At 42.3% G+C, this 15,630-nt stretch overlaps 1 protein-coding gene across 1 annotated transcript; it reads left to right on the top strand.

Annotated features, from left to right (window-relative positions):
- The first annotated feature begins 229 nt into the window (after nucleotides 1-229).
- CDCA7 (cell division cycle associated 7) lies at nucleotides 230-9,905 on the top strand. The gene is given in 12 exon segments (XM_051787863.1): nucleotides 230-264; nucleotides 348-536; nucleotides 538-757; nucleotides 2,330-2,455; nucleotides 2,862-2,972; nucleotides 3,915-4,166; nucleotides 4,538-4,615; nucleotides 5,337-5,525; nucleotides 5,937-6,077; nucleotides 6,518-6,667; nucleotides 7,250-7,386; nucleotides 7,694-9,905. Coding segments are annotated over 12 exon segments (1,659 nt in total). The 3' UTR covers nucleotides 7,725-9,905.
- Nucleotides 9,906-15,630: the final 5,725 nt, after the last annotated feature.

The following is a 15,630-nucleotide window of genomic DNA, read 5'->3' on the forward strand; positions in this document are numbered from 1 at the left end:
TACTCGTGCTGCCAAATGCCACGTAGCAGTTATTTTGCTGCGTTTAACGGCTGCACTTGATTTAATGTGCTATTATAAATGTTACCTAAAATGCTTTAAAATCACCGATCTATTTTCCTCTTCAGAAAGTACTTTGTTTACAAAGGGCAAGGCAGCCAACTTCGCAAAATTCTGTTGCACTGCTGTACTACCAAAGGGCAGCTAGGGCACAGGACCTTGCCTTTCCTGCATGGAGAAATCCCCGCTGCCCATGAAAATTGGCAGGTATGGGGGAGTTATTTCAGAGTGGTGAAAACCAATCCACGTTCGGTATATAAAATTAATTTAAATAGAAAATAAAATTAGAGGACCCGGCGGGGCGGGCCTGGGCCCAGCCCCAAACTTGCTCCCCCCCCCGCCCCTCCGGCACCCGCGGCGTTCCGGCAGGGAGCTTTTCGCGCCACAGGGCCAGGCCCTTGCAGCTCCACAAACCCCACACCGCGAATAGGAAAAAGAAATGGGTCTCCGCACTGGCCCCTCCGGGGACGTCCCGGGAGACCTGACGAGCTCCTCAGTAGGGGTTGGGGGACGAGCGCGGGGCGATCACGCCGGGTGCCCGATCCCGGTGGGTTGAGGGTTGTATCTGCCAGGACGCGGGCGGCAACGCGGGAAAGGCGCCGCCGGGCCCCGCCCCCCGCGGTCCTGGCCGCTTTGGCGCGAACCTTCAGTTCCCCGAGCTCGCCCCGCCGCCGCCAGCATGGCTCCGCCGCGCCCGCAGGTGAGGCTGCCCGCCCGCACCGCCGCACGGCTGCGGGTCGCTGCTGCTGCTGCAGGAAGAGGGAAGGCTGTGGCGCTTGCAGCCGCGCTCTCCCGGGACCCTGCGGGGTGTTGCGAACCGGGGCAAGCCAGGCTAAGCCGCGCTGCGGGAGGCTGGCGGGATCGGTGGGGAGGCTCTTTGGGCTGGGAGGCTCTTTGGCCTGGGCACCCCGGGGAGAGCGGCGTGTGGGCAGCCCCTCCACGCGGGCCGGCAGCCTCGGGCGCCCTGCCCCGCGGTGCTGGAGCTCCCCTTGCCCCGCTCATGGCGGTGCCCTTGCGCGCCTGACTGGGGGTAGAGGACGCGCCGTAGGAGCTGCGCTCGGAGTCGGGCTGGCGGCCCGGCGCCATGCGGCCAGTGCCTCCGCACCTGCCCGCCTCCCCAGGGCCGAGGGAGCGGGGGCGGCCGTAGGACGGCGGTGTGGCCTTAGGGCAGGGGCGCGGCAGAGACGGCGGGCCGAGGGGGCGGTGCAGAGGCGGGCGGGCGGCCCGGCCGCGTGTGTGCGGGGCGGCACCATCTTAGCGGGAGGCGGGAAAAGCCGCCCGCTGCCCTGGCGGGCGTAAGGGGCCGCGCCCTAAGGGGACGGGCGCGTCTATCTAGTGGCCGTACACCGGTGTCTGGGCTGGGCTGGGCTGCACCGTGCCCGAAGCTGTCGGGTGCCGGCCGGCCCGCCGCTGGGGGTCTCCCCGGCTGGGCACTCCCTCAGCCGCGGCGGGAGACACCAGGAGCTGCCTCTTTTGTGTGTGGGGCCAGGCCCGGTGTGTGCTGTGCCTCGGCAGCGCCGGCGAAACTGAGCCGAAAATCCGCGAGCAGAGCGGTGCTGGGAGAGGACGGAGAGCTCGGAGTTCCCCTGGGTGGTTACTGTTTAAGCCCTCTTTATACAGAGTTTGGCCCTTTCGGTGGGCCCGTGGAGCGGTAGCGCTTGTGGGTGCTGCCGCCTTGGCCTTTGGGTCGATGATAATCTCGGGAGATAAAATGGGTCATTACCACGAGAAATATTCCCTGGGAAAGGAAAAGCTGAAGCCTATCAAAAAGGATCTTTCAAACAGTGGCAAAACGACCAAAACAGCAAGCTGCTGTGTCTAGAATAGTTGTTTCAGATCACTTGTGGGTATGATCCGTTGGCCCTTCCTGAACAGCTGCAGTGTATTTAGCGTTTGTCTCAAACTGAAAGCAATAGATCAAAGCAGATCTCTAGGCACTGTTCATGTGCCTGCACTTTTTTCTGTCACTGTCTATGAAGACATGATTTGTGTGTATATTTCCACTTGTCTGTTTGCACAAAAGAAGTGTTCTTAAATACTGAACAAAACTCATCTGTAACAGTGATCAGAACTGTATCAGAGTAAAAACCCATTCCCATTTCTAACTTTGGGATTTACTTCAAAGCTGATGTTAGTTATACTGACTTGCATTCAAGATTGTTAAACATCCTAAAATGTTCAAACCATCTAAACTTCAATAGAAGGATATTCTTAAAAGCTAGTATGCTACAGTAGGTCTCTTCTTAACGGTGTTACCGTTGTCATTTTGCAGCGCCGAGGTCGTTCGGGAAAGAAAAACTTCACAGCCTTCCGAAATACAAAACTGATTCCCATGGAAACATCCTCATCCTCTGATGACAGTTGTGACAGTTTTGGTTCTGATAATTTTGCAAACACAGTAAGTACAAAACAAGAACAAATAAAACTGTATGTGCAGTACTAGTAAAGCCTGCAAAAATGTAAATCTGGTAAAACTAGTAAATGTTTGGTGGACAGTTAAAACTACTTGCTCTGCTTATGTTTTTGTATAGTAGTTATAAATCCATGCTATATGCTGTAATTTCATTTCACTCTTCACTTGTGCTTCTAGGTGGTAATTTTTGGAAACAGATTAGCTATTATTTCTAGCCTTTGAAATGTCACCTAACCTGCCTGGTAATTTGCAACTTAGGTTCTGAAACCCCTTGTTAAATGCCTTAACTATTTTTTTTCCTTATTAAAAAAAGCTATTTGCTTATACTGCACTTGTAAATGTGAATAATTTTCTGTACAACTTCAGTTAAAGGATATTTTATTCTTCATAGAAATGCAAATTTAGGTCGGATATTGGAGAAGAACTGGCAAAAATTTTTCATGAAGCCTCTGATGATGAATCTTTCTGTGGCTTTTCAGAAAATGAGGTTCAAGATGCGTTGGTAAGACAGCTGATTTTAGTTTGCATTTTTCTATTTACACTCTTACAAATTCTTAATTGAAAAATAATACCAGCTTCAGCTTGACTCAAATGTTTAGGAAAAGAAGCATTATTGCATTTTATGTACAGTCTAAGTAGCCAAAGTTTAATTTTCTTTTTGTCTCCATAAAAACCACTCAAGATTCTGAACTTTACAAGTTCAGAATAAAATCTGCCATATACATTTTGAAATATACCTCTTAAAACTGTCCTTGCTGGATGTTCCTCTGTTGGACCCTAACATTACTGGTTTCCTGAATATGAAATGTTAAGCTAGCCCATGGACTCCAGCAAACCTGAGAAAAATCTCTGTGTATTTTGACATGCAGTCAGACCTGCACTCTGGCAGCATAACATGAAATGCTGTGTGCCTTTAACAGTAGAGAAATAGTGAAAGGTGGTGAAATCTGCCTTCCTGCTTTTCCTTGACATCAGTGCAAGATCGGTTTTGTTGCTTAAAATGACCAACAGTTGGTGTTTAGAAGAGAAAACAGCAGTAGTACCATGTTTGGCGAAAACCAGGTTTGTCATAACTTCAGAACATGCTGAGGAATGACTAGAAAATAAAAATGTCTGCCTTTAAAGGCAGTTCTCTTTCTCACACCACACAAACTATCTTTGCTATTAGACCTGCCAATAACAGCTAAGTCTGCTGCACTGAAACTACAGTCCCTTTTTGGATGTGTTGCAGCAGTACCATGTGGCTCTCCCTGAGGGGTTTTCATCCCCGTGCTCCCCTCTTCTCTTGCCCCCCCTCTTAAAATACACTATAGCACTAGGACTGGATATCTAAATTTCAGCCTAATAGCCTCTTTTACCAGCCACAAACAAAATACTGTTGACTGTATTTGATTGCAGAGTAACTCCCTTGGACTTAAATGCTTCCCTTCTGGTTTGTTAACAGAAACTGGAATCGGATTCAGAGGAGAATGATACAAGTGCAGAAAGTGAGGTAGCTCAGAGAGGGCGGAAATGCTCTGTTCCTCTAAAAGTAGCCATAAGGTTTCCACCTCGAAGATCGGAGAGGAGGAAGGGTGAGATAGAACCTCTTCCCGAAACACCAGTGCCTGCTTCAGATTCAGACTCTGACACTGAAGACAAGGGTGCCATGTTTTTAGAAAAAAGAGCTTTAAACATAAAGGAAAACAAAGCAATGGCAAGTATTCAATGGGACTCTCCCTTCTTCACCTCTCCCTCTTAACTCTGGGGGGACCTCTTTGGTTAAATGAACTGTAATGGGAATTTATGTGAGTGCATTAAAAGGAATTTGCATTCCTGATATATACTTCTGATACTTTATATCCACTGGCATGTGAAAATGCATAGACTGCAAGCCTAACATAGTAACTTTGAGCATTTCCAAATTATTTGCAGTCACTAGAACATAAATAAGACATAAAAGTAAAGAGTAGAAGAATGACTGCATTTCCTATAATTTATTGTACTTCTAGCCAATTGCCCTAATGGTCTGTAATAGAAAATAAACACCCTTTTAAGGCTCTGCTTCATTTTTCTTTCTCTCGTTAGCTTGCGAAACTAATGGCTGAGTTGCAAAATGTTTCTGGTATCTTTGGTGGGAGAAAGTCATTGCCAGCTGTCAGTCATGTGAGTATAAACTTACTGTATTTGTCTTCAGGTTTCCAAGAGTCAAATTCTGACTCTCAATTAAAAAGCTTAATAAACTCTGCAGATCAGAGTCCAGTCAGAATTTCACTGCTTCCTAAAACAGGTATCTTCATTCTGTAATTTTCTTTTGATTTGTCACCGTATAAAGCAGAACAGATTAATTCATAAGGGTTAAGTGTCTCCACAGGCAAATAAAACTTAACAAGGTGCTCCGTAAATATGTATTTATACAAAGGCTGGAGATAAGGGGGACAGCTCAGACTTTAAAGCTCAGGCCTGAATATTCTGTGAGTTTGGAGCCTTGAAAAACACCTGGCATTTAGACTAACCTTAAAGAAGGTTGGGTTGTGAATCAGCAGTGTGATGAATTTTACTGCTGGTTTATTTTTAAGGTGGGTGAAGTTTAAAACAACACTAAAAATTGTAACTTCTCATAGATGGGTTCTGCTGCTACATGGGGGAATTACTGTATCTTATACCTGCATAGACACAAACTTGCTTTTGACTGTTTCTCTGTGATTAGCAGAAAGCCTGAGATAATTTGCCTAGGATGTTTTTACCTTGTGTTTTGTGATTGGGACAGGGATAGACATGTCTTTGGGAAAGACAGAAGAAAGGCATCTTTTGGGGAGGAATTCAGCAGGGACTGGAGCTGTCTGGGTTTTTGCCTGTTTCATTAGGGGCTTTTAAACTTTACCAGGGACCAAAGCGACTTCCAAGGCGTTCATCACCCAGATGTGCTTTGAGGAGGAACCCAGACCGAAGTTCTCGGCCTCACACAAGGTCCAGGTCCTTGATCGAAGGTCCTCCTACTGTTTTACCAGAAGAGGAAGAAGATGACCAGTACATCTTAGTGAGAAGAAGAAAGGTGTCTGATGAATACCTGGAGGTATGATGAGGGTCTAATTCTCATGTTGTGGGTTGTGAAGGTGGTTTTTTATTCCTTCCAGACAATAGCAGTTCATACAGAGTTGATGAGGTTTATCATCAACCTTGGCCTTGGAAGAAGTACAAAAAATAACATATTGTATTTGTTCTCCATTTTCCCTCCCTTATCCTTGAAAAATCACTTCCTCTTGCACTCTAGCAGGAATTACACAAGATCAGTAGCATCTCTGCACCTTTAAGGTGATCAGTGAACGTGCTGAAGCTGCATTCATATCATATGTCTGTGCAAACTTCTGTTATATCTTGTTTAAAATGATGGGTGTTTACAGCTTTGGCATTGCTGTGAAAATCCTCACCTTTGTAGAGTTTTTACTGAAACTAGTACTAAAAGTATTGTGTCTTTGCTAATCAGCATGAAGCCCAATCTCCCAGGAGGGGTCACCGTGGTGCCATGGCTTTTCCACACGTTGTGCGCCCAGTTGAGGACGTAACAGAGGAAGAGCTCAATAATATTTGTGGATCTGCAAGAGAAAAAGTATATAACAGGGCCATGGTAAGTATATTCCAACTTTGTGAAATGTGTACTTTGTGAAGCAATTTTCTTGTTATTCTTTGCTTGTGTTTTAGCATCAAATAGAGCAGGCTCCCTCTCACTGAGAGGAAGGATGTGATTTTTGGGAGAAAGATCTTAAAGTGTCCTTTCTTATCTTTGCCTGAATTTGTAGAATGGCTTTTACCAAGCCAATTAGCTTGTTTTCACTCTGGAATACTATCAGCTTTTCACTCTGAACTCTATCACCTAAGTGATACCAGCCACGGAAAGTGATAAACAGACACTGAAGATGTTGTGTTAAAACATCTTGTTTCAAACTTGCAAGGTGCTTTCTATTGTTGGATAAGCACTGCTAGCTGCCAAAGAGATTTTGTTAAATGCTTTATTTCCCTAACTAAAATGCCATCTTTAATGTCTTGTTTCTTTTTCCTGGGTTCTAGGGATCCACCTGTCATCAGTGTCGCCAAAAAACCATTGACACCAAGACAAACTGCCGTAACCCCGACTGCGTGGGAGTACGGGGCCAGTTCTGTGGGCCCTGCCTCCGCAACAGATACGGGGAGAGTGTCAGAACAGCCCTGCTGGATCCGGTAAGACAGTTGTGCTGAATGTTGGCTTTGTTGTGCTTAACTTGAGCAGCCAGGTGTACTGGTTACTCATAGTAAGAGTTTTAATAGGAGAACTGCTTACAGTGCTGTAGTACATAATGCAGACCTAGCTTGATTCAACTTGAGTCGCAGAACTTTGTGTTGTGTAGAACTTGATGTATTTACTACTTCTGTGGCTTTATTTGCAGGACTAAAGTGTGAGAGCAGAGCAGTGGCCAACATGTTCTTGTGTTTGAGCATCAAAATAGTGTTCGCTTTTGCCTTGTGTTAGTGCTTAACGCCCTATGGAAAGGTTCTGTGTTGTGTACAAAGTGGTGCTCTTAGGGACTGTGGTGTAGGAGTTACACAGCGGAATGCTTCCTGTGGTTGTCCAAGGCAGGCAAAGGAGAGTTTGATCCCCTACAGACTGAAGAATTTGTACTCTTGCACTGGTTTAGACAACTTTTGCAGTGCTGATGTTTACTGCAGAACTCAGTGTGGAGAAGGGCACTCTTCTTAGTTCCGGATGTGAATGATATCTGACATTGCAGTTCACTTAAAAAAGCTTGTCTGTCTGTTGTCTAGACATGGAGGTGCCCACCATGTCGTGGAATCTGCAACTGTAGCTTCTGCAGGCAAAGAGATGGCCAATGTGCAACAGGTGTCCTGGTCTATCTGGCCAAGTACCATGGCTTTGACAACGTCCATGCCTACTTAAAAAGGTAAGGATACCATTGTGTCAGTGACATGGTTGCTTTAAGTGGGATAAGCATCTCAAAAGTGGGAGAGTAGAGCTGTCCACATCCTAGTTCATCAGGTAAATCTCAAGATTGGTCTGTTGCCTTCAGAATCTAAGATTTTGACATGTGATTTTTCTGATACACTGGTTCTTACTGAAAACAAGTGGTATATCACTCTGTCTTTTGGCTCTCAACTTCAGTATGTTTACTGTCAGGGCTTCCACTAATTGAACTAAACAGTTTTCAGTGTTTTGCTACAAGCTAACTCATGTTTCTACTTGTCTTTCAGTCTTAAACAAGAACTTGGAATGGAAGACTGAAGCTGTGACTGCCTTTAAATTTCATACTCTCTCACCAGTGTCATATTATTGCCTACAGTGAATTGTTTAATCAAATGAGATTACAAAGTGCCTTCCTTCCCTCCCCTTTTGGGTAAAAAAGGATAAAGAACTTTCATTTATTTCAGTATAAATCATACTTGAGAAAACGAAGGTCTTCGCCCACAGGCCATTGTTTTCTCTTTAAACAACTTTGCAAAAGAGGTAGTATAAATATCAGTCCTTGCTTTCATGCTGGTAACTTCTTTTTTTTTTCCTGAAAGGAGATGGGGCTTTAAGCCATTAGTTTCACTCATGCAGCAATCTGTGCTGCAGGCTTAGTTATGCTTTGAAATTGGTCACAAAAAGATATTCTGAAAACTCAGGGCACTTTTCTCCACAGAACTAAACAACCAACTTCTGCAATAAACATTAATGATCGATTAATCAATTTAGAATTCTCTAAAACAGCAGCATGTTTTTAAGTTCAAAAACGAAGTTTTAAAAGTTGCAGCCAAGCAGTCTCCAAGCACTAATTTTTTGGTTTTACAGAGTACTAAAAGTACACACTGGCCATTTCAAAGGAGGTTCTCTGAGTGACTTAAAAATGCAGCAGAAGCAGTTTGAGGTGGCACTTCGTATTTTTGTTTAGATGAGAGAAGGCCACTGCTGAAAGTTTCTACAGCACTAGTGCTGCCTGTTGGTGACAACAATGTGAACGTACTGGTACACATTATGGAGTGACCACTGTCTGAAATGGAATGTACCCTTTGTTAAATCACTGTTTTGGTGGACTCTCCCCCCTGCTCTTGCTGCAACTGCAGATCTGCTTTGCAGAATCAGCAACGGTCCTGGGAAGGAGGGATGCCTCCAGATGAGGGCTTGGCAAAGTAGGGGGGGAGTGGTTCATGTGGCTATTGGCCAGCTGCAAGTGGATGAAAGGTGGTAACTTGTTTAATTTGTCAGGAAAAGTGGCAATGCATGTTTCTGCATCTGGCTCCATGTGATTGTGGAAGGCTGTTTCACATGATGTTTATGAAACAACTCCCAAATCTTTGTTTTGTGAAGCCCAGCCATGGTATGAAACAAGTACAGCAGAAACGGAGCCGAAGAATTCCAGTATGCTGTGTGCATGGTGTCTCCTGGACACTGCTGTAGAAAAGAAGGTGCCACGAAAATTGCATCCAGAGAACCACAAAGTGTAAATGTGCTTAGTTTGGTTATGGAAACTACTGTGTAATCTTTATGTAAGGTTTAGAATGCAATGTTACAAATAATGTACAGTTCAATAGTAGAAGAATCAACATGGGTTTAGACTCCTCTGCTTGCACAGTACTTGCTCTGTGTGTATTCATAATGATCCACAGTTTATTCCTTTCTGGGGATTGCATAAGTGTGTGTGGGAGGGGAAGAGAGAGGAATTTAGAAACAAAAGATATTTATGTCTCAGTCTTGCAGTTATGTTTCATAAATCATTTCTCCTACTGAAAATCTCCTGTCCTCTCTTGATGTGTTTTTATAGTGTGAATAGCTCTGCAATCTGAGGTGGAGAGTGCTCTTCCGTCTAGGTACATTTTGTGAAGAAGGAGCTCATTTTAGAAATACATGTTCCGACAGATAAAAGTGGTGGTTTTTTTTTTTGTTTCCTCCTAATTGCTTGGCTTTCCTTCTGATTGCTAGAGTGTGAAAGTACCGTGCTAAAAGCAAACCCTTGTGTCATATTATGGAGACTGCTGTATTTAGATTTACTCAGATCTTCAATGTTCTGTACAACATTTTTTATTTTGAAAATAAAAATTTTCAGGTTTAGATTTTTTTGCCTCTGAACTGTTTTTAAAAAACCTGTTAGAGCTGCACTATCTTTCAGGTAAAATTATTTTTGGAAATAAAGGAGTTGGTTGCTTCCATCGTACCTGGGGGAGCAGTGAGACTTGGAATCTTATTCTCCCCAGACCTGTGTCCCTGAACCAGGCTTGCTCTTATATTTATGCTGCTTGGATTGAATTGTGTGGTACCTGGTGACTAACTTGTGGTGGTTGATATACAGAGTGCTTAGTTCAGGCCAGATACATACTTTAGGCAGGTGAGCTATGTGCTTATTCTGTTTTTTTTCAACTTCTTTTAAACTAGTGCCTATATCCTGAGATGACAAGGATGAGAATTAAATTTTGGACACAAGTTGAAGTGAGATGCCTGCTGTTTAATTTTTATTTTTTTTCCCTAAACAATCTCTAAAGTTCCATCAGGAGCTCTTTTCTGGAGCAGAGAATAACCTGAGGTGCCTTGATTGCAGGCTGAAAGTGAAGACTGGTTTTGATACTTGTGCTGCTTTTGTGTTGGCATAGCTGGGTCTAAAGACAGGAGTTATATGAGACTGAGGCAGAAGATTACACAAAGCTGGCCTGTAGTGAGGGGAAACGGGAAAGAAGTGATCAAGCAGACTGACCTGTCTCAGATACTCTACTGCTGAAATCCTCATGTTAAATCCTGCTGAAATACTCACCTAAAAGATGTGTTTAGATGCCTTTCATCACACTGCTGGGGATTTGAGAATAAATCCATATATAATCGTGTAGGACATTAGTTTATGTTTTATGTGATGATTTTGGGGTGTCTCAATACACCTCTTTCCCAAAGTCCCTCTACCACAGCTACTTAAGTACTGTTGTATTAAGTTGAAAAATAGTTGAAGAGCTCATGGTTGATAACTGCAGTGAATGGGCAGCAATTTAAGAAACTTCGTGAGGAAAAGATCCTAACTCTGTCAGCGTTAAAAACCAAAGATACATGGAAATGAATGAAGCTCATGTGTGAGGTACAGTGACTGCTAATTTATTACTGAAAAAGGCTGCATGACCTGATGTTCCCTCACTACTGTCAGCTTTAGAGCCAGGTGATCTTGTGCCTAGGTCTGATGAAACCACTTTTTTTTTTTTTAAACTGGTATAATAAATGAGTATATAGTATATACTGATTAAATCGGCCATAACCTCCTTATTGTCAGAAGATTTTCTTAGAATGATATATATTAATATGTGTAATTTACTTCTTCCCTGTTTCACTTGCTTTTTAATTAGGCCAAATGTTGAAGCATTAGGTTTCTTCAAATGCTGAGAAAAGGATTTTTGTCTTCCTTGCCAGTTAAGCAAACTTTTTTCATTATATGTAAGTTACAAAAACAGCATGGCAGTGTTACTTCACAGGCTGAAATAGCATGCACTAAACATTCCAGAGTAACACACTCAGCTGCTTAACCAGCTGTTAGTGCAGGGAACTGCAATGGAAATCTAAAAAACAATAGCCATTAGCTTTGGAAACTATTCCTCTTCCTTCCTAGCCTCATGTGCTGATAGACCTTTATTTTGTCTGCCAGCAACCTAAAAACGTATTTCAAAGAGAAAAGCACAGAGATGGTAATGTACCAAAGCATCATCATTTGCTTGGGTAGGCTAATGGAACGAAAAAGGGCAAAACGGTGGCATCTAGTTAAAGAATGGCATCCAGTTAAAGAATGGCCTCCTGTGTTCCAGGGTGAGGGAGCAGAGCTGACTTTGAAACCATCTGTGCTACACTATGCATCTGAAACATTCAGCAAGAGAGTCACCCACTGACCTCTGCTGGCATAATCCAGTTTGTTCTCTTATGCCTTTTTGTGAGTGCAGCTCTTGCATGGCTAATGGCATGAGCAAATGTGGAGATTTTGGAAACACTGCCTGCTGTTCTTTCATGTTCTTGGCCTCTAAAGCAACTTAAAGTGAGTAAAAAGATACAATTTTCTCTGTCAAGTATAGGCTGGCCAGTCTACGGGTGCTAAACACCGGCACCCACTTAATGCTGGGCTTTGTCATAGATGTATATGAATGTATGGGCTCCAAACACTGAAGAGAGGACAGCACCACCCTTTTATGCTTGGGTCTCACTCTTCTAAGTGATAATCCTGGGGCTTCTAACCCCACAAATGCTTTAGGAGTGGCAAACAGTAGGGGAATTGTATGTTTGAACTCAAAAATGTAATGATGGGTACTAGTGGCAGTAGTCCTGAAAATGGGAGGTGAGAGGGGAACTAGGAATCCTATTGTGACTGATACTTATAAGAAGTTGTGGATATTGAATTTGTATGAAAATGTGTCTAGAGCATAGAGCTACAGTCATATTAAATCAGATCTACTTTTGCTGTTTGGTACAGGCTTTCTTCCAGGTAGAATTGATTGAGCTCTGATTGCAAGGATGGCAGACAGTTCTGTTACATGAAAAAAATAAACCAGAAGTCATGGTATGATCAGGATGGGGTAAGAAAGCATTGTATCTGTCTGTCTAATAGTAGTACTTTAATGGTGTTTGTACTAATCACTTGAATTAGAAAAAAAAAGCTGAACAGTAGATGCAGCTGTGTTGGGACCTCCTGATACAGTCTTTCCATTGGAGTATGTCTAAAGGTAAAACTTGTATCTACTCCTGAAAGCAGATACAAAATTAGAGATTTGTGTTTGGGGTCCAGTTAGTTTTACATCCTGTACCGCCAATATCCTTGCAGGGAGGGAGAATGAAATTATGTGCTCGGTTGTGTCAAGAGGTTTAAGTAAGAGAAGCCTATGGCAAGCATTGCCATTTTCTTTTAGTCACATATACAGTAACAAAGCAACTACCAGCACTCCTTTTGGCCTTTTAGCTTGAATGCCCATGCAAAAGTGGTTTGTGAATTGCTACATAAACTTCCCAATTGAGTGACACTAGGGCTGAGGGTGAGAGGTCTCCCACAAATAAAAATTGTTATTCATGTTTTCAGAGAACTAGCAGTTATGTCTCCTCCCTGGATATCCAAACAAACTCCTGTTTGAAAATAAAACTACTGGAAAGACTATACTGAAAATTTAAACATTTTAGACTTCAGAGATATTTAGATGTTTTGTACTTTATTATATAGCTGAAGTAAAACAAGTTCAATCGGTGCCAACCATTTTGTTTAATGCCTTGGAGATTCACCATCTTTAGATACGCTCTAAAGTTCCAGGTCTAGAGGCTTAGCAATGTTCCTACTCAAATGTGAATGAACATAGGCACTCTTATCTTACATGATTCTCTTCTTATATAGCTTATTAGCAGAATTTAGCAGTAGGAGAGATCCTATTTCTTAGTGCTTTTGTGCTATGGGGTTTTTTTTTGTTGTTGGGGGGGTTGGTTTTGGTTTTGGGTATTTCTTTTTGAGGCTGGTTGTAATGTGAATACAAGTGATAACAGTGAATCATCAGGAAAAAAAAACCCTTTGGAAATAAGCCAGAGTCAAATTCTTTTCTCGTGCTCTGTTCAATCTGCTTCCTCTTTAAAAGAAAACTTTCACATTAGCAGAAAAATAAATGCTTAGCCAGAGTTCTTTTTGTGTCCCTTTCAGCAGGGAGAAGGGAATGAGTGTGCCGAGCTCAATGCCCATGCTGGCTTCCTCCTGCCGTGGAGAGTTAACACTCTAAAAGCTTTTTCTTCCCCCTTTATTTCTCTTTCCATTTAATTCTTATGAAAAAGTTGTGATGTTACAATTTTAGTATTGGAAACCAAGCACAGAGTTTTGTTGTGAGGAACTGAAATGCTTTGATATAATCCTAGTTTTTTTCTGGGTGAAGTAACTTCTAGTTTTTAAATGGCTGGTGTGGCTAGAAAACAGCATCTGTACTACAAAGCTCTGAAGAGCACCTCCAGCAAATAAATATATACAGTATACATGATATCTATGTGCCTGTTACAGAATACAGAGTGTTCTGTCAAAGCCTGCTGGTATGATCTTAAACAAGTCACTTTTCCTGTAGCTGCAAGACCAAAACCACATTCGCTCACATAGCTAAATTTGGCTTTAGAAAAAAATTAACTCTTGAATGTTCTTAACATAATTACAATTAATTTTCATCATGACATGCAGACTTACCCATAGCAAGGAATAATGCTTTTTTTTTTTTCTTCTGGGTAGCTACTAGGCACAGACTGGAGATACACATTCTTTCTCCTTGCAAGCAGAATTAGTTTATTTTTTAGGCTCACTATTAAGTATATTATGCATTATAGCTGATGCAAGGGAGTTGAGAGTATTGCAGTCTGTTAGTTACTTTTTTTCAATTCTCACCTGGTTTTCCAGTTTCCAAAATCTCATGTCTAGCATCTGATTTTTTTTTCCAGTTCTGAAGAAAAGTTATGGATGAGATGAACATTTTGGCTGTTATCAGGCTTAACTAAGTCGCTAATTAAGCCTGACTGCTGAAATCTAGCTTCTGTTTTCCCCTGTACAGATGTCACATTATACTTTTAACATATTGGAATCCATGGGGAAATGTGATTCCTGTAAGAGAACCTTAGCTGGGTTCCTTTGCACCTCCCAGTATGCCACAGCTTGCTGTACAATATGCAAGACAACGTGGATTTTGTAAAAGGGATTCTCAGAAGTCCCTATGATAAATGGGTTAGTTTGTACAAAACACTCAACTCTTCTCCACAGTTAAAAACACCTCAACCTTTTTCTGCCTCAATTTCTGAGCAATGATTTCTTGGTGTTTGCACGGCACCTTAACCATGTGGACTTTATCCCTCAGAAAAGTCATTGGAGAGAAGAGAGGTACTAGAAGTGGCAGACCAGGGCATGGTTGCTACTACTTTTACCTGTAGTTGTACTGAGCTCTGCAGTGCTGTGGTTAGTGTGTTTCTGGGAAAATACAAACAGGGGAGAGAAGCTGTCTTGTAGTTGCTCTTTGTGTGAAGATCATTCAGCAAGTGCCACCAAATCCCACCACTAGTGAGATGAGGGAGGTTATGCTTTGTTTGACAGCCTATCTGGAAACACAGGTATTTTTCATCCAGTGTTGGTGAGATTGAGGTTCCTCCACATCTGTCACAACAGAAAGGTGAGTATAAAGAGACCTTATAAGAGCAGATGTTAAGTGTCGTGAAACAGAGAAGTTATTAAATGAAGCAAAAACTAAGATGGATCTAAGTCTTGAGGTCCTATGTAGAATTAATTGCCTGCAGTTTACTTGGGGATAATGTATAAGGGGAATTGTTGCATGTTGGTGAGAGCCAAAGGGGCTGTTCTGATGACATAGTTACAGGTTGGTAACTGCACTGTTCTTGTTTCAGTGAAATCTGGTGAAGGCCAGATCCCAGTTTGGTCACAGCAAGGACATGGAGTGGGAGATTGAGCTAACAATTTCAAGACTCCTCAGGTTTTCTTAAACTAAACAATCAAGGGGAAAAATGCAGATCATTCAAAAATGTCCATTAAATAAGAAAAAATCCTTTCAGGTATACGAATTGCCCCTAGTGACCCTAGGTTTACCAACACCCCTTTTTCTTTAGCCTTAAACGAAAGTCTTGCTTAAACAAAAAAGCTGATGTCACAGGCCAGCAGTGATATTCATTGATGTAGATAAATTTACTTTAAAATTATTTAAGTAGCTTGAGCTAGGGAATTGGATTTATTTAATGTAGTATCATGTAACCAGAGGTGCAGAAAACATTCTTAGATGACAGAAATGTAAAGGGTTTTCTCTTGGTGCTGAGCTCCTCTGATGAATTTCCTAAGACATTGCCAATGTATGTCTTTTGTTGCAGTTCAAAGAGGTTTCTATGCTAAAGTCTGCAATTGCTGAAAAAGGTGTAAATTATGCTGGAAAGTAAATATTATTTGCAGCCTTGATTTTAACTATAGGTTCATGTTCAGCGTATTGCATATTTCTTTACTTTTCTTAAACCTGTAAGAAGAATATTTAATCTGATCAATTGCTCTAAAAGCAAATGAAACATAAGGCATGATTGTTTGTTCATGTGGTAGTTCTCTGAGATAAAATGCTTTGTTGTATCCTGGTAATACATCTAAAATTTTTTGGTATCACTGCTTTGCAAGTCAGAGACTCCAGGCTAAAGCAGGCTGCTT

The sequence above is a fragment of the Manacus candei genome, unplaced genomic scaffold (assembly GCF_025592945.1).
Source record: "Manacus candei isolate 608988 ecotype Guabito, Panama unplaced genomic scaffold, ASM2559294v1 h1tg000023l, whole genome shotgun sequence".
NCBI classification, from domain to species: Eukaryota; Metazoa; Chordata; class Aves; order Passeriformes; family Pipridae; genus Manacus; species Manacus candei.